This window comes from Glycine max, chromosome 14 (assembly GCF_000004515.6).
Source record: "Glycine max cultivar Williams 82 chromosome 14, Glycine_max_v4.0, whole genome shotgun sequence".
In the NCBI taxonomy this organism is placed as follows: Eukaryota; Viridiplantae; Streptophyta; class Magnoliopsida; order Fabales; family Fabaceae; genus Glycine; species Glycine max.
Genome location: NC_038250.2, coordinates 48,232,699 through 48,259,035, shown reverse-complemented (window position 1 = coordinate 48,259,035; position 26,337 = coordinate 48,232,699). Strand labels below are relative to the sequence as shown.

At 34.1% G+C, this 26,337-nt stretch overlaps 4 protein-coding genes across 6 annotated transcripts; all 4 read left to right on the top strand.

Annotated features, from left to right (window-relative positions):
* Positions 1 to 663: 663 nt before the first annotated feature.
* Positions 664 to 3,722, top strand: LOC100784269 (protein LEAD-SENSITIVE 1). The gene is made up of 2 exons (XM_003544906.5): positions 664 to 966; positions 2,880 to 3,722. The coding sequence occupies exons 1-2, from the start codon at positions 873 to 875 to the stop codon at positions 3,548 to 3,550; spliced, it is 765 nt and encodes a 254-aa protein (XP_003544954.1). The 5' UTR covers positions 664 to 872; the 3' UTR covers positions 3,551 to 3,722.
* Positions 3,723 to 8,087: 4,365 nt separating this feature from the next.
* On the top strand, positions 8,088 to 10,340 carry LOC100783736 (probable acyl-activating enzyme 6). The gene has a single exon (XM_003544905.5). It carries the CDS (start codon positions 8,444 to 8,446, stop codon positions 10,106 to 10,108), a length of 1,665 nt encoding a protein of 554 aa, XP_003544953.1. The 5' UTR covers positions 8,088 to 8,443; the 3' UTR covers positions 10,109 to 10,340.
* Positions 10,341 to 13,795: 3,455 nt separating this feature from the next.
* LOC100805819 (probable acyl-activating enzyme 6) lies at positions 13,796 to 15,838 on the top strand. Its single transcript, XM_003544299.5, has one exon. The coding sequence runs from the start codon at positions 14,001 to 14,003 to the stop codon at positions 15,654 to 15,656; it is 1,656 nt and encodes a 551-aa protein (XP_003544347.1). The 5' UTR covers positions 13,796 to 14,000; the 3' UTR covers positions 15,657 to 15,838.
* A 3,326-nt stretch (positions 15,839 to 19,164) lies between these two features.
* Positions 19,165 to 26,220, top strand: LOC100783205 (nijmegen breakage syndrome 1 protein). Of its 3 annotated transcripts, none has more exons than XM_006596427.4 (14): positions 19,165 to 19,315; positions 19,474 to 19,527; positions 20,083 to 20,347; positions 20,529 to 20,611; positions 21,204 to 21,334; positions 22,045 to 22,091; positions 22,219 to 22,327; positions 22,501 to 22,587; positions 23,497 to 23,668; positions 24,370 to 24,821; positions 25,052 to 25,113; positions 25,218 to 25,317; positions 25,435 to 25,505; positions 25,947 to 26,220. In XM_006596427.4, the coding sequence occupies exons 1-13, from the start codon at positions 19,279 to 19,281 to the stop codon at positions 25,501 to 25,503; spliced, it is 1,668 nt and encodes a 555-aa protein (XP_006596490.1). In that variant the 5' UTR covers positions 19,165 to 19,278; the 3' UTR covers positions 25,504 to 25,505; positions 25,947 to 26,220. The 3 variants fall into 3 exon arrangements, with proteins under 3 accessions (XP_006596490.1, XP_003544952.1, XP_006596489.1); XM_003544904.5 differs by having other exon boundaries at positions 25,944 to 26,220; XM_006596426.4 differs by having other exon boundaries at positions 25,922 to 26,220.
* Positions 26,221 to 26,337: the final 117 nt, after the last annotated feature.

Below are 26,337 nucleotides of genomic sequence, written 5' to 3'. Positions count from 1 at the left end.
TCAACAATAATGCTCGATGCACCTAGCATCACTTTTTTCTAAAATATTAGAACTTGGGCTGCACTGAGTCCATTCAAGCTTTTATTCGATTTTTTTTTTTGTACCCATTGAAAGGATGATTGAAAGAGAGCATTATATATAAATTGTTGCATCATATAGAATTATGGTATTAACCCAGCGACTATAATGTCACAAAGAATTATACGATAAAATTAAAAAGAAACATATTTGAGTTGAAGTTACATCAAATTAATATGAAAAATAGTATTAACTTATTTCAATTGAGATTCTCAAATTTAAAAAGAAAAAACATTAAAAATTTGTTGATTAATCAATTGAGAAAATCTTTCCAAGACAAACATTTAAAATTATTAAGTTTATTATTTTTATTTCATTGATATATTTGTTTTACAATTAACTAAAAATAAAATATAATAACATAATAAATATATGGATCCACATGCATTTTTACTTTGACTTTTATGTATACAATATTTGTAAATTTTTGTCTTTTGTATATAGTTCAATTTATTTATACTTACTGTAATACACATAAAAAATAATTTTATTTTAATTTTTTATGTGCTTGAAAGTTTTGTTTTCAAGGGTGACATTTAAACTAAATAATTTAAGGAACAAATTAGTAATCACACTTTCCAGCCAAATATTCGTCTAAAAATTGACATTACTGTTAACAATTTGGAAAGTGACGCAACAAAATAAGCAGTTAAAACCAATTAAAGCGAAGCGTAAGTTGTAAGAGAGTGTCACCATAACAGAAATCAGGGATGAGGATGTAATCTGAAATTCTTTATTCATACCATTTTCGTTGGGCTTCAGTTTTCATAGAGAGAGAAAGAGAGGAAGAGGAAATGGGAGTGCTGTCCAATATGATCGATCGGGAACAACTGAAGCCCGGTGATCACATTTACTCTTGGAGGCAAGCGTACATCTATGCACACCACGGTCTCTTTCTTAATCCATTTCGTTTTTTTTTTATTTTATTTCTACATTCGTCATCTTTTTCGGATTTTGCTTTCTGGGTGTTCATCGATTGCACTTGAATTTGCTTCAACTCGATAGATTTTGAGATTTTTTTGTATTTCCCCTTTTGGTAGTTGTTTTAAATTAGGTTTGGATAATGTTTTCGCTTCCTTGCCGTCATCAATTTTGAGGCCCAATTTTTTTTTTTTTTCTTGTTAGTGTTGGTTAGAACTTGGAGCTGTTTATATTTTGTTTGTTTTCGTTGTTCTGTTGTTGCATTGGAAACTCTCAAATGGATGTGGGGTAACTAGGGTTGACATTTATTCAGTTTAGAATGTGAATTGTAGATACAGAAGTTTCACGTGTTGGGTTTGCAATATAATATAGGAACTGCAATTTTCGGCCAAATTTAAATTTCTGCATGCTGAAGGGCTCTAGCACCTTAGTTATTGTTGGATCAAGCTTAGTTGCTTTACTATTCACAAATGATGTTCCTGAATCAAACAAAATTTACCATAAATTTAATCGAGAGAGATATAAAGGGACAACAATAAGGATTGTGTCTTTGAACCTGTAAATTTCCCCCAATTCTAGTGGGAGAGTTGGTTCTTGCTTTCTGGTGGGGGTTGTTGGTGGGTGGGTGATGTAATGTGGTTGTGCTGTAACTCTTGGCTTGTGTCTGGTATCTGGGATAAAGGAGATAAAAAAATGATAAGTTTGGGTCTTTATTCAATCTCAATTGCCCAACTGTTCAAATTACTAGCAATCTTTTGTGTTCAATTATTCATTAATGAGTAGGATTTGGGAGCCTATGATTTAAGCCCTACAGTGTTGACATTCAAAGTTCAAATCATTCTGTATAAAAAGCTCATTAATGGGATTGATATTTTCTAATGACTAAGGAATGTTTTGTAGATTTGTTTATGGAATTGCATGTCGTTGATAGCACTTATCATTATACCAAGAGCATCTATGGAGCTGGAAAGATAGTTTCTGCTTTAACCATAAGAAGAAGCTAATGCAAAAACCCACTAACTCTGATTTTTGCATAGTGTTTATTTGTTACTTTTTCCAGTATGTGGACCATTATCTATTTAAAGAAGTCCCTTTAATACCGGTTATGTCTCAAGGTTTAGAAAGTTATGTCTTAAGAAATGAATTGTTGAATGTCTTCATTTTCTTCTAAAAGTTATAACTAATAGTTTTTTATAATCAATTTTACAATTCTTGTTATTTTGCTGAACTGTGTTAATTATTCATTTGTGTGATCAGTTGTGGGTCAATCTTCTATCTTTGTAGTTTTACTGTGTTGTTCCTTAAATACAATGGAAATATGTAACTTCTACAACTGGACAAACATATGAAATAAGTTTAAAATTAAACTTTGTTTAGCTATTTATGTAAGCCAATGTCGAATCTGATATTTGATTAATTTGGAAACGAACATTTCTAACTGCATGAATTATGTAACCTATTGATTTTAAGGGATATATTGGACGTCAATGTGGACACGTATAATGTGGAGGTTGAATGCTTTGCTAGACTGGTTAATTTTTTGTAAAAGGAATGGTAGGTGGGGATGAGACATAGGCTGTGTGAATGTGCTACTCTTTTTGGTGGGAGACTTAAACGAAGCTTAGGCTCTATCTGTATAAAGACAACTTGAGGACAGAAAAGATACCATCAACAAGAACTCTAGGATTAATAAGCATTTTGGTCAAATTAATAAGATGTCAATGCCATTGATCCTGTTGCATGGTTTAGTCCTTTTCTATATTTGAAATTTAGAAACTTCAACTTGAATTGAGCTAAGAACCTGCATTTTTCTGTTTATTAATGTATGGTATTGAAATTGTCATCTTGGTTTTGCCAATTGATTTCATGCAAAATACCAGGAATATATGTCGGTGATGGAATGGTGATCCACTTTACCAGAGGAGCAGGTCAAGAAATTGGAACAGGAACTGTGTTGGACAATCTCCTTTTCAGTTCATCTCCCTCTCATTCTTCCGACACTCCGTGCCCAAGATGCGGTGATCAAACTAGGACTGATGGTGTCATCTCTTCCTGTTTGGATTGTTTCCTTTATGGTGGTAATCTATACATCTTTGAATATGGGGTTTCACCTGCATTTTTTCTAGCCAAAGCTCGAGGAGGCACCTGCACTCTTGCTCCTTCTGATCCAACTGAAGATGTCCTTCATCGTTCTTCATTTCTTCTTGAAAATGGGTTTGGTGTCTACAACATTTTCAAGAATAACTGTGAAGACTTTGCTATTTACTGCAAAACAGGTCTTCTTGTATCCACAAGTGTCAGTGTTGGTCGCAGTGGGCAAGCAGCATCTTACTTAGCTGCTGCTAGTACTTTAGTTTCTACACCGCTTCGTTTTATGACCACCAGTTTTAGTGGTTTGGCATTGGTTGGTGTTAGCTTTTACTGTGTTGGCAGATTGATGTCTGATATTGGAGTACGCCGTGATGTGTCTAAAGTTCCAGTGGAAAGGCTTATAGCTTCACCTGGTTTAGATGTACCAGAGAATACAACTGAGATGGCCAAGGAAGATTAGAGTTGGTTGGGGAAACTCTTATACGTAATGTTAAAGCTTGTTTGATGTTGTTAATGGTTACCTATATACAAGTGAAGTTACATTGAACTCCCTCCAATATCTGCTGTTTTTATTTGTGTGACATGTTCTGTACAAACCATTATTTTATTTGGATATTATTTTATTTGTGAAACATTGAATCGGCCCTATACCTTGACTTCTGCTATCAAAATAACTTGACTTTTCATTACCTTAACCATCCTATTCTAAGTTGATTAGAGCAACTCAGCACTGAGGTGTTCTTGCTTGTTAAAGTGCATGCACCTTTCTATGATGTGTAAAATGAAAGATTGAAAGGGTCTTTGCCTTTCGCAGATTTATGTTTTTTTTTTCAGTGCATGATAAGATGAGTATATGGATGGATGGATATATACAGAAAAATGTGATGCAAGTCTTTTTAGGTTCATCAATAAATTTAATCGTGTATAAAAGGATGTGAGTGTAAGAAAAATGTGCCAAAGATGATTCATGAGATATTTAGAGAAACATTTAGAGAGTGTGTTCTTAGTGTTCCTCTTTTATATATATATATATATATATATATATATATATATATATATATATATATATTTTGTGCTCGCACGGTTTTGGTTGGTTTGTGGTGATATCAGCTTTTCCGAGCATTGTAGTCAAAATCTATTCCGGTACCACCCTTCCAAGAAAAAATTTCAGAGATTACTCCTCTTCGTAAAAGAGAATTAACGCGTTGAAAAACAGGCGTTTCAGGTTCTGATACTGTCAAAGTCTTTCCCAAACCAAGTGTTGCTTAGTCCACTTGATAAACAAACAAACATTTCTTGCGGTCATACTTATGTCAACATAAAGGGATTGCAACTTTGCTTTTCCTTTTTTCAGAAGAAATGTTTTTCCTTATGCAAAACTGATTAATTACTGTAGGCTGTAGTCAGCATTATAGAACACCAATGACCTACCTACTCAACTGTCAACAATAAATCACGTCTGAAATTTGAGAGCAGAAAGGTATCCTTGAACCTCTAACCCCAGTTTAGCAGACAATAGCTGCAAGATAAATGCTAATAATATACTTTCTACCATATTCTACTTAATGAAATTTATGTGAATCCAACCATGCACCGGACTCAAATTCAGTCCAGTGTCATAAAGATAATTACCATAGACAATTGCCATTTAAATAGTGAGTCTTGCTTCGTATTCAACGAGCCTCATTTATAGTTCTTGTAAGTGTGTTTTTTCAATTTTAGTCCCTTTGATATTTTAATTTTTCATTTGTAATTCCTATAAACTTGTGCTTACATAAACTAAAATTAAAAATATTTAAACTTATAAGAACTAAAATTAGAAAGATGAACTTATAAGAATAAAAAATAAAAAAGCACGAACTTGGAGAAACCAAAAACATATTTAAGCCTATAAAATAAGATTACAAAGGTATTTAAAGAGTTACAAATTATCTTCCAACAAGATTATCACATCGGTAATGAGAATCAAACTCATTTGTGATTAGTATATTCCTTCGAATTGGACCAACTGGACCAACTTTTTGTTAATGAGGCAAAGTTATTCTAGGCAATATTGTGAGTCTTTATGTTTTGAAATATCCTTCAAAATACAACATATCCATGACATATAAAGAACCAAATCTCGAAGGACATAACTACATATATATTTCTAAAGCAAATTTTAGTATTGGAGACATCCCAGAAAGAGATATTTTGAAGTTTCTATGTATATCAACGTGAAAAACTGTCTGAATTGTTTGTAATAATATTCCCTGGTTTCAAAACAGTAAGAACGTGGGGAGGGAATGCTGCGTTTGGGGGAAGCCGGGAAGGGTTACTGTTAGTTATGAAGGGAACACACTTCGGCTATATGACATATATTACATCTTTCTGGATGGTAGGCCTTAATCTTGTAATTTTGATATGGGTATGTCTTTTATACCCTTTGCTTCTTTTAATAATATTCTATTTTTGGTTGAAAAAAAATATAATTAAGTAACTTTCAAATAGATGTAACCAGTTCTTCAATGTTAGAAAGTAGATTTTTTATGAGATTGATTCAATCCTACAAAATTAGTTTATAAAATAAGGATTATTTTTTAATTATATAGTATATTTAAAATTTTTTTTATTTGATGTAGAACTTCAATATGTCACGTCACTACAAGTCGGAGTTTAGAAGTCTACGAAATCAAGCAAATCAACAATCAATTAGATTCAGATCCTAAGAATGCTATCTAGAGTATACTAACAATTAAGAATCATTCTTCTAGAAAAAAGCCATTACGGCACAGTTAATGTATTTTTACTACAATTTTTTATAAACAAAAAAAAAATGCATGCTGATACCAGCAGCAGCCGAAAGACCAAAGAGAATGACGCTCAATAAAATAACTATTGCAAAGAATAGCGGGTGTCGTGGTTTACATATTATAGCATTCAACTTTATATGTTATTTTCTAAGAAATATTGCTAGGGTACTTGTATTCAGGAAGAAGTTAGTATTAGAAGTGTTCAAATTCAAAGCAATAAAAATTGAAAAATGAATCAAGTCGATTTTCCTTTAGACTTATTTGAATGATTTTTTTTTTCTTAAATTCATCGATTTGTGATTTGTGTTGTTGGAACGGAATCAAATCACAACGCTTATCCTAATATTTATATTGCTTTAACGTTTTATGTATTTTTTTTTTGTGTATATCACTTAAATTTCAGAGTATTTTATAGTATTATATATAAAAAATTTATACAATATATATCATTTTTTCCGTAAGACTTTTAAAATATATGTTTGGTTTAAAATAAATAAAAATTTAAAATACTTTTATCATAAAAAATTTAATATATTAATAAATTTCATAAATTGTTATTAGCGTTGAGTTTAACATACAAATAATTAAAATTCATTCTTCTAGAAAAAAAGGTATATTTTTATATATTTAATTTTACATTTTAAAATTAATTCTAGTTCATAATTAACTCTAAATAAAAAAATTAGATAATTTTTATGTTAAATAAAATATTTTATATTTCCTTAAAAAATATTTTATATTAAATTTTACTATTATCTTGCATTTATGATAAAAAAAAAACATACAAATAGGTTGAGAATTAGATTTCCCAACCCAACTTCTCAACATGACAAAACATATAAAAAAAATAACAAAAACTCATTGAGAAGTCGATGTCAAAAAAAGTGACATTAGGTGGAATTAATCTCGAGGGAAACGAGTGCGATATTAATTTGTTTTGGGAGTTATGTGAAAAATAATGATAAAAATTAAAAAGGTCCCAATGTCTGTACTCTGTAATGATGCCACCCAAAAAAAAGAAAAGAAATCATGCTCGGTAGTTAATTGTGTAACAGTGCATCCAACCGAACCAATAATCAGTTATTAAACTATTTATGAAAAAATAATAACTAAATACATAATAAATAAAAAATATGGCTATAAAAATATTAATGATTAAATACATTTAAGAAATTCTAAAATTAAATTTTAATCTTTACTTTTAATTACTATTTATTTTTTAAAAACATTTTTATTCTAAAACTACTAATTTTATTTTCTTTACTCTTAAAATTTATATTCACTTTACACTTTCTATTTATTCTATCTATTTCATATTCAGCAAAAAAAAAATTTATATTCACATTATATCATATACACTTTTCTGTACCTCTTTATTCGCTGCATCATTTCATATCATTAACCATAGCCTTTTTTTTTCCTTTTCGTACGTCACGTTAGATGATTAGATTCGTTACATTCGAGACCTCTACACATTTTTTAGAAATTAGGGAATCGAAATGCTTGAATTACTGTTTTTCCTCTCATTTATTTTTAAAATTTGATTTGTTATTCTAATTATTAAATTATTTAATTTCATCTTCTAATTTTTAAAAATAACTCAATTAGCTCATTTCGTCTAAATTAAAGTTAACGGTGTTAATGAATTAGTGATACATATCACTTTTATATTTTATGAAAGTTAAAAACGATTAATTACTAGTTTTCACATATTAAAATATTCAAAACGACCACTAATTATTTTTAAAAGCAAAATTACACAGTAGTTCTATAAAATAATTCCCAACTCAAATCTCAAATCCAAATTAAAATTCCAAATCAAATCAAATCTCAAATGCAAGTCACAATCGAGATAAAAAAAAATCAAATCCAAATTAAAATCTCAAATTCAAATTAAAATCTCAAATCAAATCTCAAATGCAAGTAATAACGGAGATTTAAAAAAAAAATAAAAAGGAAAGAGGAACAAGAGCAACAATCTGAAAACCCTAATATTTGATCTCAACCACCGTCATGTTCTCCTCTATTTCTGGCCACTCTCAGATCTATACTCTACAGAGCCACAAAACATTATCACAGTGGACATGCGACACTTCAATGCTGTCAATCCCATGCATGGGAACACTAAATCTCATTAAAGCCACATGGGATTTTTTATGGTTTAAAGAACATGAAAAAAGAGATTAGGGATTCGAGCTTTTTGTTTTATAATAATTCAACTCTTTTTTTAATTTATAAGACAATAATAATAATAACACAACAACAAGGAGACAATTTTTAATCATCACTTTATCTAATGAGATTTATTGAACAAGGAGACAATTTTTAATCATCACTTTATCTAATGAGATTTACTGAATTATCAGAAAGTGTAAGAGAGTCACGTGCAAATATGGACGAAAAGATCTAACTAAATCATTCTTAAATATTAGAGGAAATGAATGATTTAACATATATTTCTCCCTCATCACTACACGAGCAAGACGCTGTGTATATACGTTCTGTTCATTCATTCAGAAGCAGCGTGGGTGTGTGTTTTGCTTCAGAGAATCTTTCTCCTAATGGAACAGCTGAAGCCAAGCGCTCCTAACTCATCCCCTCTCACTCCACTCGCCTTCTTGGACAGAGCAGCCACCGTCTACGCCCACGTCCCTTCCCTAGTCTACAACCACACCACCTTCACCTGGTCCCTCACGCGCCGCCGATGCCTCCAGCTCGCCTCCTCCCTCTCCTCCCTCGGCATCCGCCGCGGCAGCGTCGTCTCCGTCCTCGCCCCGAACGTCCCCGCCATGTACGAGCTCCACTTCGCCGTCCCTTTCGCCGGCGCAATTCTCAACAACATCAACACCCGCCTCGACGCCCGCACCGTCTCCGTCATCCTCCGCCACGCGAACTCCAGGCTGGTCTTCGTCGACTGCGCCTCACGCGACCTCGTCCTCGAAGCCCTATCTCTCTTCCCTGAAAACCAAAATCAACGCCCAACCCTAATTCTCATCACAGACGAAACCGTGGAGAAAGAGAAAGCCGCACCCGCCGTTGATAATTTCCTCGACACCTACGAGGGGCTTGTAAGCAAGGGTGATCCGGGATTCAAGTGGGTCCTACCCAACTCCGAGTGGGACCCGATGGTACTTAACTACACTTCTGGAACGACGTCGTCTCCCAAAGGCGTTGTCCACTGCCACCGTGGAACGTTTATTATTTCAGTGGACACTCTTATTGATTGGGCTGTTCCGAAGAACCCGGTTTATCTCTGGACTCTTCCGATGTTCCATGCTAACGGGTGGAGCTTCCCGTACGGGATCGCTGCTGTGGGCGGAACTAATATCTGTGTCCGCAAGTTCGACGCTGAGATTGTTTACTCTCTCATAAAACGCCATCACGTGACTCACATGTGCGGCGCGCCGGTGGTGCTCAACATGCTAACCAACTCCCCTGATAATAAGCCGTTGGAGAAACCGGTTCAGATCCTCACCGCCGGAGCACCGCCGCCTGCGGCGGTGCTCTTCAGAACAGAGGCGTTGGGGTTTGTCGTGAGTCATGGATATGGCTTGACTGAGACCGGAGGGTTGGTGGTGTCGTGCGCGTGGAAGGGGGAGTGGAACAAGCTGCCGGCGACGGAGAGGGCAAGGCTGAAGGCGCGGCAGGGGGTAAGAACGGCGGGGATGGCGGAGGTGGACGTGGTGGGTCCCACCGGGGAGAGCGTGAAGCGCGACGGGGTTAGCATCGGAGAAGTTGTGATGAGAGGTGGGTGTGTGATGTTAGGTTACCTGAAAGACCCTTCAGGAACCGCGAGTTGTTTCAAGAACGGTTGGTTCTACACCGGGGATGTTGGCGTGATGCACGAAGATGGGTACTTGGAGATCAAAGATAGGTCAAAGGATGTTATAATCAGCGGCGGCGAGAATTTGAGCAGCGTCGAGGTGGAGTCGGTTCTGTACGGACACCCGGCGGTGAACGAGGCGGCGGTGGTGGCGCGGCCGCATGAGTATTGGGGAGAGACGCCGTGCGCGTTCGTGAGCTTGAAGAGAGAGATAAAAGAGAAAGAGAAACCCACTGAGAAGGAGATAATTGAGTATTGCAGGGATAACATGCCGCATTATATGGTTCCCAGAACGGTGATTTTCAAAGATGAGCTTCCTAAGACTTCTACGGGGAAGATACAGAAGTTTGTGCTGAGACAAATCGCCAAGGAGATGGGTTCCTTCACGCAAAGTCGAATCTGAGTTACTCTGAAATAGTTGTGGTCCCTATAAATTAAATGAGGCATGTCAAAATCAACAAGCTTTTCTTAATTGGTTGTTCCTATTCATGTTGTCTCCTTCTGCAACGTGTTTTTGGCATTTAGTTGATGAATAGCCATGCTCTGCATCATCAACTTCCTTATTGTATACCATTATCACTAAGTAAAGTTTATCTATAAGTTTTGTTTTGAATAAAATAAGAGTTTACATTAAAGGTGTATTTTGATTATACAATGAATGTTGTGTAGTGGAAAATTGTAGATTATTTTTTGTGGTTATTTTAAAAAGTTATATTTAGGGTGTCACGACCCGAAATTCAACTCTTATCTTTACGTGGAATAAAAAATTTAAGATGGATGATGCTTATTTTAATTGTTTTAGAAAAAAAAACAAACAATGAAAGGTGAATAATGATAGTGACACTTGGATGTTGATATTTGTTCTCCTGATCTCTTAAATTCGACATTTCTAAGAATCCGTGCATAATTATCTTTCAATTAGATATATAAAATTAAAAAATATCATAAGTAAAATTTAATAAAATAATACCTTCAGTATATTTAAAATAAAATTTATAAGTATAACTATTAAGTCTTGGGTGGACAGAGTTAATTTTGAATATCAATTATCATGCTCGATTATTGGATAATAAGTTTGGCAATTTTCAAAGTCCCTTCTGTTGAATTTTAACTTTCAATTTTACTAGAGAAAAGACAAGACATACTTTCGAATGGATCAAGCTAGCACAATCGATCTTCAGGCTATATATCATCTAAGGGTCTTCCTTTGGCACCAGGTGTGAGTCTCGTAAACCTCTTTTTGGCACTTTATTCTTTTGTTTATAAAGATGAATTTGTGACGAGATGGTGATACCTTGAAAAGTGCTACGAATTTTGAAGATCATTCTAGTGAAAACCCTTTTATTACAATAGTAAAGGAAAGAAATGAAGAGATCGAAGGAGTTTACGTATGGAACAACAAAGTAAGTAGAGGAACAAAATGCTAAGTTATACATGACATTGAAAGAAAACATGTAGAATCATATATAATTAATGACAAATTTGAAATATATTCTAAGAGTACTATATATTTTTCGAATAGCAGACTGGAAATGCTACGAGCACTCTTTTTCATTAAACCAGCATAATTGTCTTTAGTATAAATACAATGTATCATATACTAAATCTGTTAAAGCTTAAGACAATTATCTAATGCACTAATCATTAACAAATTTTATATATGATATATATACTATGCACACTAGCTATATATAATTATGTAAAAATATATATTTATGTTTAGATAGGGTATAAAATTTTCAAATTTTATAAAAGAAAGTGGGTCATGATTTAATTAGCCATCCACTAATTTGAGTATTAATCTAATGATTCAAAGTCTTGACTTGATCGATTATCAAATTTGGTTTTTAAAATTATATGTAAAATGGCTGGACATTAAAGTACAACATTTTTTTTTTTGGTTAGTAAATAATTGTTTTATTAATATAAGAGGTACCAGATGCACAACTTTACACATACACGTGGGTGACCCCAGTGGTTAACAACTATTAATATCATAAAGGACAACAAATAGCACTTAACTATCATTCCGAAACTAAGCCATGAATGGACCAAAAGAACACATGCACGTCCCACCCATCAAAGTGCTAACCAAGTAAATGTACTTTGACGACGCATTAGGTGATGGAATGGCTGTAGTAATGCCATGAAGGGGTGTGGTTATAATTAATCTACAAACTTCTGTTTGGTTGGAGAACAGAATATTCAACACTAGGTATAATGCTGCTGGTACTTTCTGCTTGGTATATTTATTGTAGTGGTGCTTGTCTGAATAAAGGACCAACATTTAGGACTTGATACAGAAGATGGCTAGAGGAGATCAAGAGAATGAAGCCTGAACTTCTAAAACATTTAATCCTACTAAATACAAATTGAGGCCAGATTTTGAAGAATTTTCATACTAAAGCTCTTCAATTTTCCACCAAGCAAAAATGCAATAATAGGTGGTGGCAAGAGAAAGTTAATTAAAGAAGGATATTTCAGGATTTTCATATGATCAGGTCAGATTTCATAGGTATGTTTGAAAAATGCGTGTTTAAATTACTCGGTAAATGAATTGTCGAAACAATCGTACTTTGAATCCAGAGAACTAGAAGATGATTAACTGAAGGTTTTATTTTACAAGAATCAATCACAACACAGTGGATATGGGTCAAAGTGTAATTTGATGCTTCACTTGCTAGCAGCCAAGAGAATAATGGGCTACGTGAAAGGAGCACGAATTTCTTGGTATTTGGATTGCTAGGGTATTTGGATTCAGATTGAAGTGGTGATAAATCTGATAGCAAGAGTACTATTGGCTATATTTTTATGTGTGAAGGAGCACGAATTTCTTGGTGCTTGAAAAAGAAATTTGTGATGGCTTTATCCTCATGTGAAGCTGAGTACATTATAGCTTCAATGAGTTTTTGTCAAGCTACATTTCTTGATACATTAATACAAGAGATTAAAGTGAAGAACTCAGGAGAAGTCAAGTTATTTGTAGACAACAAATCTGTAATAGACTTAACTAAACACCCAGTTGCATATGGAAGGAGCAAACATATAGAAACTAGATTTCACTTTCTTAGAGAACAAGTGAATAAAGGACAATTAATTTTGGAGCACTGCAAAACATAATTATAAGTTGCAGACATTTTTACAAAGGCCATGAAAGAGATAGGTTAAGACATTTAAGAGATATGCTAGCTAGTTAGATATGAGTGTTATTAAAGAGGAGTTGTGTCTATTAGTCATTCAAATTAAAGAGGAGTGTTATTAGTCAATTCAAATGATAGTTTTATGTTATTTTATCAATTAGTTAGTTAGATATGTAAACCGAGTGCATCATGTGTGTGTTATATAAAAGGGTGGGTATGTAGTTGTGTATTGTGTGTGCGCACTTGGAAAATCAATAATAAATTACATTTGTGATTTCTCATCTATCTTCTTCTATAGAGAGGGTGTGTGAGTGGTTAATTCCCCAATAGATGATTAAGCATGTACATACACCTTACTCTTGGGATGCTTCCACACTCTGATCATTGCTTCTTGACCCTGATCGCACATAATGGAATTGTGGTGATCAACTTCAGGTTAAGCACGATGGCAAATGGGTCAGCTTGAGGTCACTCTACTTTCTATTACAAAAAGTTTTATGAAAATCATATTAATATTTTTTTAAAAATTTTATACCAACTCTTTTACCCTAATTAAAATATGTGGGGGGTGTTATATAGAAAATGTCCTGTTGTATATTTCATCTCATTCATAAAAGAATTAAAAAAACCAATTCAAATCCTCCACGTTCGTAGATTTATATTTGTCCTCACATTCCATATTTTTAAACTTCTTCTACTTAATATTAATAACATATTGCCGGAAAAAGAAACCTTTTATTTATACCATTATTAAATCAAAAGTAAAAAGAAACCAAATCAGCATTTTCCTTATTCAATAGCAAAAGAAGAGAAACACATGGGCTGAAATAATAGGAAGATCAATAAAAATGAAAGATCGTGTAAAAACACCAGAAATGAACAGCCCCTAAAGACCACTGGTTGGTTGATAGTATTACATTACATTATGGACAACAACTACCCATGCTGAACTTCATTAAGTTCACCTTGGACCATACCCTGTGCCAACACAATTTATTGAATCACATATCTATCACTCAGTGCACACAATGTATATATGAATCTTGAGTGTACTAAAACTGCACCATCCCTTACTATTTAAGAACCACATCACCTAACATCACCACTACACCTTCAATATTCTCTTCTCCATCACTACATTGCAAACAACGATTCATGGAAGACCTAACCCCAAACCCTGCAAACTCACCACCCCTCACTCCACTCACCTTCTTGGAAAGAGCAGCAATCGTCTACGGCGACTCCCACTCCATCCTCTATGACCGCACTTCCTTCACCTGGTCCCAAACTCACCGTAGATGCCTTCAACTCGCTTCCTCCCTCACATCCCTTGGTCTAGGGCGCGGCCACGTCATCTCTGTTCTCTCCCCGAACACTACCTCAATGTACGAACTCCATTTTGCTATACCCATGTGTGGTGCCATTCTCAACAACCTTAACCTACGTCTGAATCCTCACACACTCTCCGTGCTCCTTCGACACAGCGAATCAAAACTCGTCTTCGTCCATTCTCACTCTCTCTCACTAATCCTCCTCGCCCTCTCCAACTTCCCTATAACCACACCACGCCCTTCCCTCGTCCTTATCACAGACGATGCAGATGCAATAACACGCTCTCCCGTCATAGACACATACGAGGACCTTATAAGAAAGGGTAACCCGAACTTTAAGTGGGTCCAGCCCAACTCCGAGTGGGACCCAATAACCCTAAATTACACTTCCGGCACGACGTCGTCTCCCAAAGGAGTAGTACAATCCCACCGCGCAACCTTCATAATGACCCTAGATTCTCTCATCGATTGGTGCGTACCGAAACAACCAGTATATTTATGGACACTACCAATGTTCCACTCTAACGGGTGGACCTTCCCGTGGGGGATCGCCGCCGCAGGCGGCACCAACATCTGCGCCCGTAAAATCGACGCGCCAACGATCTACCGTTTGATCGAATCACACAATGTTACACACATGTGCGCCGCGCCGGTGGTTCTCAACATGCTCTTAACTAGAACCGAACCGGTGAAGAATCCGGTTCACGTCCTCACCGGTGGATCGCCGCCTCCGGCGGCGATCCTCACGCGCGCGGAGGAGTTGGGGTTTAGGGTTAGCCACGGGTACGGCATGACGGAGACGCTGGGAGTGGTCGTGTCGTGTGCATGGAAGAAGGAGTGGGATAAGTTTCCGTCGACGGAGCGGGCGAGGTTTAAGGCGAGGCAAGGGGTGAGGACGGTGGCGATGACGGAGGTGGACGTGGTGGATCCAACCACCGGCATTAGTGTGAAGCGCGATGGTGTAACACCGGGGGAGATAGTTTTTCGCGGCTCGTGCGTGATGTTAGGTTATTTGAAGGATATAGAAGGAACAAAAAGGTGTATTAGAAATAATTGGTTATACACCGGAGATGTTGGAGTTATGCATGGGGATGGGTATTTGGAGATAAAAGATAGGTCAAAGGATGTGATAATAAGTGGTGGTGAGAATTTGAGTAGCGTGGAGGTGGAGTCGGTGTTGTACGGTCACCCAGCGGTGAACGAGGTGGCGGTGGTGGCGCGGCCGGACGAGTTCTGGGGAGAGACGCCGTGCGCGTTTGTGATGTTGAAGGAGGGGCTGGTGGCGCCGCCGTCGGAGAAGGAGTTGGTGGAGTTTTGCAGAGAGAGGTTGCCGCACTTCATGGTGCCCAAGACTGTGGTGTTTAAGGAGGCGTTGCCGAAGACGTCGACGGGGAAGATTCAGAAACACGTGCTGAGGATGAATGCGAAGGCTATGGGGTCCTTGGTGGCTCCACCACCGGCTATACCTAGTCGCATGTAGAGTGAAGTTGTTGTCACTTCGTACAAAAAGAGTGCAATATATTGTCGGGTTTTTGGTTTGGTACGTTGTTTGAATGAATTAAGGTTGATGAGTCAAGATTTTGATTAAATTTACATGTGTTAGGAAACGTGGAATTAATTATTTGTCATGATTCAGCAGATTTGGTTTTGTTTGTGTACGTGTGTGTGTTTTTAATGAATGAATTTCAATTATTATGAAGATATCATGAAGAATAAATAGTGATGTGCATATGTGGTGGGGCATTGAGAAGTGTGTTCTATGACGACCGGAAAATCTATTAAAAGAAAAATTATACATTTATCATCACTCTATAAAAATACTGTCTCCATTTCAAGGTTTCGTGAAAGTAGAAAATGATAATATATAAAATAGTTTGATTGGCTCCTATCCAAATTAATATACTCCTACTCCAAAGTTTTTGCTTCTAACTTCAACTCTTTTAACTCAAAAAAAGTTGTAATAATGCAATCTAAGAAGTTTAGGGGAAAATAAATTATTATTGACCATAATGAAAAAACTTTTTAGACTTAAAACGATTTAGTACGTTTTCATCACTTTCTTTTATAATGAAGTTGATTAACTCAATCAACATTCTTTTTTTAATTGAATTGTCATATTCTATTTGGTTGAAGGAAAATGGAGAGGATTAGAGGAAAGAAGAGATTTGCTTTTTTTTTTTTTAAAAAAAAAAACTTTATCTGAATAGTTACATTAATTATATTTAGAGGTGCAACCTATATAAGAATGAATTTTCTAAAGATAAAATATATAAGCACTAATTGGCCTCTCTCAAGTTTCAACTCCGATCCTTTAGTCATTTTCACTCACTTTTAGTTACATATTTCAATTTTTTTTTATCAGTTTTAATTTGAGATTTAAGGTAATACATACATTATATTTCATGTACGTAATGATATAGTGAATTATATTTTAAGTTATTAATAATGTAAGGATTGATATAATTTGTACTAATATATATAATTTGATCTCTTGTATGTAAATACATCTTTTCCCATTGGCTAAAGAAAACACAATTCAAGACCCTTTGTAAATTTCACTTTGAAACATTGGGTATTTACCAATTTACGGATGACAGGGAAATTGATTATTTAGATAGGGTTGGTCTGAAAGTAGTTGACATTTAGTTAGTCTAGCTCTCTTGCATGTTAAGGGGGCATGTGCCATTAGTTCTGTCTTTGCAATAGAAAGCAGGGTGTCCCCATATTAGGAGTTTAGGACAGTACTCTCGACAAGAACTACTATTATATATGTATGTAAAATTGTCGCTCTAGCTTTTTCTTAGGGTAAAGTTATTTATAAGAACTTTTGCATTTAAGAGATTTTTTGGGGGAGGGTATTGTGTTGAACTTTTTGAAAGACTTTGGAAGAAGAAACACATAACCTTTTCTACATTTAACATTTCAACAAATTTTTCGAAAAATTTATTTGTATCTCAATTCCTATCTAATACTATAGTCAGAAACAGAAAATGACATCAATACTAAAGTGACACAAGCCAATGACCATGAAAGAAAAAACCACAAGGGAGATCGATCAACAAGTTGCTAAACAGAGCAAATTCCCACCACAAAATTCTGCCAATCTGGTGACCTCCCAGCTTTCCTCCATTTTACAAAGCAAAAACTTCCTCAATGGTGAGATGAGAAACACCAAAAATCCCACCACCAAAAGATTGAAAAACCGAATATTCTTTTTGCCAAAGCTTAATTCCTCCTTATATACATATTTGGAAATAAGAAATAAAGTAAAAGTATAAACAATACATTTTAAAAATAAAAATAAAGAATTCTTTTTTCTCTAAAGTCTAGCCATTCTTAAGATATATATGATCCAAATGTATTTTCTTATAGTGAGTGAACTTCATGCTTTGTAGAGAAAATATTCATATTAATTAAAGGATTTGAAGAAACAATATAAAAATAAAATTAACATAATTAGTTTTTTTAAAATGAGTTCCTCATAAAATATTTGCTTTTGTTATCAACCAACCTTTACCCTTAATTATTTTTTATTTAGTTTTTTAAATATCAAAATTTTATTTGATCTCTGAAAATGGGAATCAAATGAAAAAATTGTGATGTTTTGAAAAACTAGATGTAAAACAATTTAGAATAATTAAGAGAAAAATCTACAATATTTAAAAGAGTCAAATAGAAAACAAAAATTACAAGAAACCTATTTGATAAATAAAAATATTTTATTAAAGGCTCGTTTCAAAGAAATAGATGATAAGGATCATCAACCATCTGGATCAACTTGGTGTGAAATTATTTCAACTTAAGTAGAAGTTTTAAATTTAAATCCTAGATATGAAGTTATGTTAAATATTTGGAAAAAAAATTGTTATTTTCCATAATAATCATATTCGACTCTAATAAGATTTCCTCCATAAAAGATACTTGTGATTTTGGAAAAAAAAATAGAAATAAGGGATGAAATATCCTTAGCACAAATTTCCATACCAAGTATAAATTTTCCTCAGATTATTTATAATTTTTCAAAGTTTAAGTGAACACTCAATTCAATAATAGAATTGTGCATGGACCTAAGCTCGCAATATGCAAAGTCTGCATGCCAACACATGCTCAATTTTAACAAGTCCATAGCCGCCCCACATAGCCCACGGGTTTAGTGGAATGACCCGCATTTGACAAAATACAATTTTAAAAAAATAAAACTTAAAATATAAAATTTGATCCATTTTAGATCATTTTAAAAACTAACTACGAATTGTCCAATAAAAAAACTATTTATCCAAAATGTTAACATAATTTGCATCTTAAGCCACCTAAAAAATATTTTTTTACATTATGTTTACTTAATCTATAATTCCATCTAAATTAAAATATTGTATCATCATTCATCAATCATTGAATCATATAAAAATACTTAAATTATATATATATATATATATATATATATATATATATATATATATATATTATTTTTACTCATTTTCACCCATATTTATTAGTATTAATTTTTTTATATTAAACATAAAAGCCCACTAACACTGGTGGGTTAAGCGGACTGAGCTAAAAAATCCCCAATTCAAACATGCTCAAAGTATTAAGATCTATATACCGTGCGGGTTAGGAGTTTCGCGGAAAGCCCATGGATCTAAACTCAAATGCCCAACTCTATTCAATAGGTTATGCCATACAAAAAAAATAAATTGAATAAACACTTTTTCGTTAAATAAATTATTCTGATATATATATATATATATATATGCAATAAGATGTTACACCTATAGCAATGCATCAACCTTAATATCACTAATAGGGTACGTCTAATTGTTTGCGGTATTTTACTTGCGAAAAATAAAAGTTAAAAACTGCAATATAAGAGAACACGAGTCTATAAGTGGTTGACTTGGCCGGGTTGAATGGATAAAATACAATACAATACAGAAACATGTCGTTTTACTAGTAAACTTGGTAGACCTTATGCCGTTTTGGATGGCAAGTAAACGACATGTCGTTGCATAGCGGCATCAAATTCCTCTTTTTCAATTCTTTCTTTTGCCCCCTTCTCCGTCTAGTGCTGAGTTTTGACTTCAGAGAGAAGAAGAAGAATCATGGTGTGGGGACTCTTCCCCGTCGATCCTCTTTCAGGTGCCCATATTGATCAATGAAAGAATAAGCCTCTTAGAAGAAGCTGTTCTTAACTTTCTATTCTTTTTTGTATGATTATAGGTCTGGTGACTACGTCTGTTAACATTTATCAAAAAATTGTACTTTATTTTTAGTTTTTTCTAAAATTTGTATGACAGGTGAAGATAAGTACTACATTTTCAAGACTGGACTTTACAAAGTTGGCCGAAAAGGTACTGTAATTATGGTTCCTTCTAATTACTTTTCAAAACTGAATGCTTGGTGTAAGTTATTTGATGATTAAACATTTATCTAGACACTGTGGCTGAAGTGTTTGCTTGGTTTTCATTGCTAATGGTGAAAAGAGAATTCACATGAGACTCCTTTTTGGTATTGCTCATTGCCTTACCTTTGATAGAGTGAAAATGTAGAATTTGGGTATGACCGTATGAGTCCTTTTGTCAAAGAATGATTTGGCAGAAGGGATTAATCTGTTTAACTTAAATCCCATGAATGAATTTTACCTCTAATTCGCACAACAACCCTTAAGGCTTGATGGGTGGATATCTGCATGTTTCTTTTGGATTATTTTTTATGATACACTTGCTTTTTGTTAAAAATCAGTTATTGAGAATTTTAGGAATGGATGGTTATGACAATTTTCTGTTTTTTTTCCTTTTTTTTTTGTTCTCATTTTTTAAGTTTTTTCCTGTTATAGTAATTACTTTTTATTGATTTTTGGATATCATGATGATGCTTTGTATAAACTTGCTACTAACTTCTTACAGGTTGTGATGTAATAATCACTAAAGATAAAGGAGTGTCTCGGGTTCACGCAGAAATAGTTGTTAATACAGTGAACCCGGTAAATCCTTTACCAAATAAATGCTCTCATTTGTCAAGCAGTATACATATTAGAGATTGCTCCAAGTATGGGACATTTATTAACAAGAATGGGGGGGCCAAGAAAAAAGTTCATGAGCTACCAAACAAAGAAACAGCATTAGAGAATGGTGACCTTGTTTCTTTTGGCACTGGTACTGCTACCTACAAGTATGTTAAATATCTCTTTAGTGTGCTTCTATTCCATATTTTGTGTCATTCACTTTTAATTTTTAGAAAATGCTCTTGCGGTACTTTTCTAGATTTGGGTTTGTATAGGGACGGCAATCTCATTACATTTGTCTGTTTTCTACTTATGTCTGCTTAAATGCTTTCAAATTTAATTTGACAGGTTTTGCCATGTACCCCTCGTTTTTTTCATCTGTTCGTCAAATAAAGTGGATCAATCCCTTGAAGAGAAAATTTCATCAATTGGTCAGTGGGGAAAAAACTTGTGAAGTTTCTTCAGTTCTTATAATTCATGAATACATGTAGTGTAATTTCTATAATATATGTAGTTACTTGCACATGATATCACATTTAAAATTAGTAAAGAAAACAACACTTAGCTGATGGAAATTTGTGCCAGAAGCAGTATTTATAGTGTGACCATAGATCATTGGTTTTGAAAGGCCATTATGAATGTGCCTTTTATCCCATGCTAGTTGTGTAGTTTTAATATTATGAAATGCTTAAATTTTGTTGTTTCAACTTTCAACAAACATTAGTAATTATTGCGAGAAACTGATAAATATATTAGTAAGGAAGTAGAGTTTGCATATCTTTGATAGTGACTTGGTAATTAATTATGTAAATGGAAATTATAAGATGTTCTGAAAAATCTTCATTTTGCTACATTGGCTGTATAGACCCAATATATTCAGAAAAATCTTATGCCATGTTGTAACATGAGTTACAAATTTACTGTGCTTTTCTCTTTAAACAGGAAAAGTAATTTTGCTTGAAGAATTAGATTCTTGTCTTCGTGTGAATGCTGAATATTGACCAACTTATACTTTCAATGTAGGTGCTAGTATTACTCATACCTTAGGTGAAGGGTGCACACATGTTTTGGTGGATCAACTCATGCCATTGAAGAAGGATCTTGTTGATGCTGTTGTGGCCAAAAAATCTTGTGTTCTCAAAAATTGGCTTGAGGTATAGAAGCATTTAGTTTTATGTATTGGTTCTTAATTCATTATGCTATTAATTTGTTACTGTCAAGTGATACTCTTATTCATAGTTTGTTAGTTGCTTACATGCTTGTCATATTTGTATTTTTTACTTGATTGTTTTATTATTTTTTAACATCTGAAATAAAATCTTTTTAAGATCGACATAACATTTTTCTACAATAGAATAGGTTATGTAAAAAGAGAGTTGATGTAAATGGATACAATGCTAGAAGATTCATTTACAGTTTACACAGAAATAATATATTTAGACCTCTGCTACCTTCCCAAATTGTAGGAATAATTTGCTAATAATCAATTCAGAGTTAAGTTACAACCATAATCATAATTTTTCATTTAGCTTGTGGATCATGTTCTTTACATGAGAGTCTTATGATCTTATCTTTTAAAGATTAGAGTAATGCACTATGAGCCTACAACATTTTACATGTTCGCTAGTTATTTTGTGTTTGCTAACTGCATAGACCTTGAATTGTACAACAGAATTTGTATTCTGAATCCTTACGAATGATAATAGTGGTAAAAGTCATTTATCATAACAAATAATCAAGCGTAAACACATTATCTAATTTATAGTCTAGAAGTGTTATGTTTGATAGAAGTCTGCAACCGGTAGAGAACTTTTTCTCATGTTCAAAGTCTAAATTGTGACTGTTTGTTCCCTTCCCTGCATAGTTTTTTGCTGAAAAGAACATTAGCACGGAAATTCCTAGCTGTCATTCGTAAGTATTGCTTTGACTTTGGAGTTTGGTTCTGCTAGCTTTATATTCCATGACCTTGACACCAGTTAACTAAAGAAGCTTTCTTTGTCTTCTTTTTCTTCTCTGTCCCCTCTTCCTTGTCAAGCAGATATATTCCAACAGTGTCAGCAGAAGGAGAGTCTATTAAAATTGCTGACCCCAGAATGCGTGAAGATTGCTTGAAAGGATACACTTTTTTGTTGGAATCTGAGCATTTGGTATTTGTTACCCAAAGTCTTTTTTACTTTCTCTAAAACCCAACTTAAGTATTATAGTACTATTAGCTGGTACATTTTCTGTACTTCATTCTTGGAGCAACTATAAAATGGAAACATGCTGATACTCTTGGAGCATAGCTCATCTTGAAAATAATTCTTTTTCCTGCTTGCAGTATAAATTTGGGGATCAGCTAAAACCTTTATTGGAAGTGGCTGGTGCAAAAGTTGTTTCCTCTGAAGATTTTTCTTCAAATAGCCAAGTTTGTATTTCATTTCTTTCTTTTCCAGTTATGAATTCTTTCTGTACTTTGTGAATGATATAGTTTTGATCAAGAAATTAAGGGAGGATATAAAATTGAGCTTTAGAGACATGTTGAAATCAAAGGGTTTTTGCTTGAGTACAAATAAGATAGAGTATATGCCTAATGCATTGCAATTTTGGTCAGGAACAAGAGGAAATTGACTTAGAGGTAAAAATTGAAGACGTCACATTACACAATTCTATGTTTAAGTATATCAGTTTAATATCATAAAATGATGGGGAAATTTAGATGTCACACATAGGAGATAAGCTAGGCGGTTAAAACGGAGAAATGCATCAAGGCTTATTTGTGACTGCAAATTGCCTATCAAGTTCAAAGGGAAGTTTTATGGTATTATTATGACAAGCTATATTCTATGGTAGTGAATGTTGGGCTTTAGAGGGACAATTAAAGAAAACAAGTGGGAGTAATAGAAATGAGTAAGATGAATGTATGGCTACACAAGAAAAGACAGGATACAGAATGGTTGTATATTGATATTTGTGTGGCACCTATGGAAGTAATTATAGAAAATTGGTTAAGGTGGTTAGACATGCAAAAAAGGCCATTGTTGGCACTAATGAGGACTGAAGAGAGCAGTTTGTATGATTTTAACCCTGTGAGTAGAGGTGGAAGGAAACCAAAAAGGACATTGTAGAAAACTATTAAAATGGATTTCATGATGATCTATATCCCTGAGAATTTGATTTTTAACCAAGTTCAATGGCGACGTTCGATCCCATCTAGTTGACTTCATCTCGACAACACTGATTTCTATGTTTTAGACATTAGACATATTCTCAGGCAGATTATCTTTACTTGAAAGTTATGTACTTCAGTATGGTAATTCTCATTTATTTCTTGTAGGGTTCTGATTATGGAGAGGATAATCATGTGGTTTGTGTCATCCCAGGAGGACCAGCATGCAAGTCTAATCTCTTCAATAAACTAAGTTCCTTGCTTAGAGTGAATGAGATGGATGTAATATGTGCTGCTTTCAGTGGACAGTTAGATCTGTCTATTTTGAAATCACCATGCGGTAAGTATTCTTCTTAATCTCACATAATGTATTTGCACTGTCCAAAACTTTTGTTTTATTCCCTATAAATGAAGAACCTAATTCAGTAAATATTTCAAAAGTTTACTTTCTTAATCAAGATCTCCTTTCATTAAACCAAGTAGCAAAAATTTATACATTGTAGGAATGAGATGAGCACTTTGAAACTTAAAATCAGTCTAGATTTCTGAATTGCTTGATCACCTCAGCGCTGAATACACACATGCATATAATTACATTTTATTAACGAATGCACTTGCATATAATTACATTTTACTAATGAAACATGACGCAATCAGAAAATAAATATCTAATTACAGGTAATAAATCAACTAACTAAATACAGAGATTCTATAATACAATCCCTTGTTGTAGGGATTAAATCAGCATATTATCTCAAATAAATCAGCATGTTATGTAGACAGTGGCACATATTCCTTTTGTTATGTAGTGGACGGAAGGCTGATAGAAAGGGCTAATGTAAAGATTGGCATGATTAATGCAATACATTTTTCAAATAATGAAACAGTTTGTTACGAATCTATTGTTGAAAGGGGCGACATGTAGTTTTTAAAAACGTTTCCTCAAACTTATTTTTCAGTTGAAAAGCATAAATTTAAACTCCATGCTCAGTGGCAAAATTTGAACTTCAGTGAGTTAACAAGCTCTATGTGCTATTGCAGTACTAGTTTCATCATCATGCTCGACAGATGAGACAATTGTTGCAGATTCAGATATTGAAGTTGAAACAGCCACATCAGTCCGCTCAAATGATGCATTCAGCAATGACAATAATGTAAAATATGAAAAAACAAAAGAATTATATGTTGATTCTGACCCTTTGGATAAGAGAAAACATGAGAGAATAGAGGCATCCTCTGATGATGTTTTGCATGACACTAAACGTGCAAAAACTGAAACATCCTTGGATGGTGCTTCTGTCAGATCACATTCTACCAGCTTCAGGAATGATAATGATGATATCAAAGTAAAGAAAGACAAAGTTAATGATGATGAAAGTGGAAATTCAGATATAGTTTATAGCCAATATTTAATTGTTCGAGATACAAACATTCGTACTAGCATAAGTACTGCACCAAACAGCAGTGTTCCAAATTTTAAACGCTTCAGAAAGGTATGTTGTGGTATCATATCTCTTGCTTACAGGGAGCTTATCTATTATCATAGAAAATTGAAACTAGACATGTTTTGGTTTTCTAATTGAATTTTGCCTGGCATCTAAATTCCAACAAACCTTATTGCTTTCTGCAATGTCAATTATTAAATTTTAACATATATGATTAGTGTCACAGTTCATGAAACATGTACCTAACCTGTCCAGTTTTCTTTTAAATGGAATTGCAGGCACAAACTCAATCTGGTAATAGCTTTGAGAATCTTGTTCCATTTGGAAAATATCCATACAAGTAAGAATAATATTTAATCTAATGTTATTTCGAACAAAAATCTAGCTTCACTCTTGTTCTCCTAGTGATAGGTTATGTTATATTTCATTTGTTTTCTTCCCCAGGGATTCTGACTGTGGGAATGAGGACGTGACTGAGCTTGTGAAGGAGGAGAAAAGGCGAAAGAAAATGGAAGCTATGGCAGATGACATGTTTAATAATGAGGTGAGTCTAATACTCTTCCCATACCACCCCCAAAAAAACAGAGAGAGAGAGATAAGGTCCATATTTAATCTTGACTTATTGAGTATCTATGTTTACGTTTTAAATATCCCACTGCAGGCAAGAAAACGAGGCACAGCTGGTTCACGAGGCACTGTTGGTTCTCTTCGTGGCATTCTTACTTCATGAAGGTAATGATGAAACTTTAAATTAGTGCAAATCTTTTTGTGCTTTCAAGTTATCAAAATAATGTTTTAATCAGTAATATGACAATGGTCTGATGTGATAAATGCGGGAAACTATAACCATTTGTCATCACGCAGAGGAATGAAAAGGGATCTAAGTTTTTTAAAAATACCGAGTTAGAACCTAAAAGAAAGATTGGTTGTACTATTTTGCAAGGCCATTTATCCATTTTAGTGCTCCTGCTTGACTGAATGGGCTCTGAGAGCCCATTAGGTCCCTTTTGGGCTCTTTTTTTAATTGTTTTTTATATATTTTATTTTTATTAGCATTATCTTTCACTCACAAACGGAATTAGGGTATGACAAATATTAAATAATAATAATAATATTTTGTGCTTTATTGTGCATTTTTTCCTCTGAAGTGGGCATGGTTCTATGCTATAGTAGAGAGCTTTCTCCAAAGATATGGCTTTGAAGATGCTGCACATTTGATGTGTGTTCCAATTGAAGGCTAAATCGTTCACTTGTCTCTGTTTTGATCGAGAATGAAGAGAGGTTATTGGCCATATATGGTGACACTCTTTGTTATTTTTGAAGGATCTATCTAGTTTCTCTTGTTAGCATATGAAGTTAACAAAGAGCTCATATTTCAGATGAGTGAGATGACCATGTCTTTCTCTTGGACTGTGAAATACCATATAATGTGATGTGTTGATATAAATCACATTTTTACCAATTTAATTTATATGGTAACCCTAAAAAATGTGTAAATCATATTTATTCTCCTCTTGCAATGTCAGATAGCATGTTACTGCACCTTTCCTATTCTTTTGGTGCG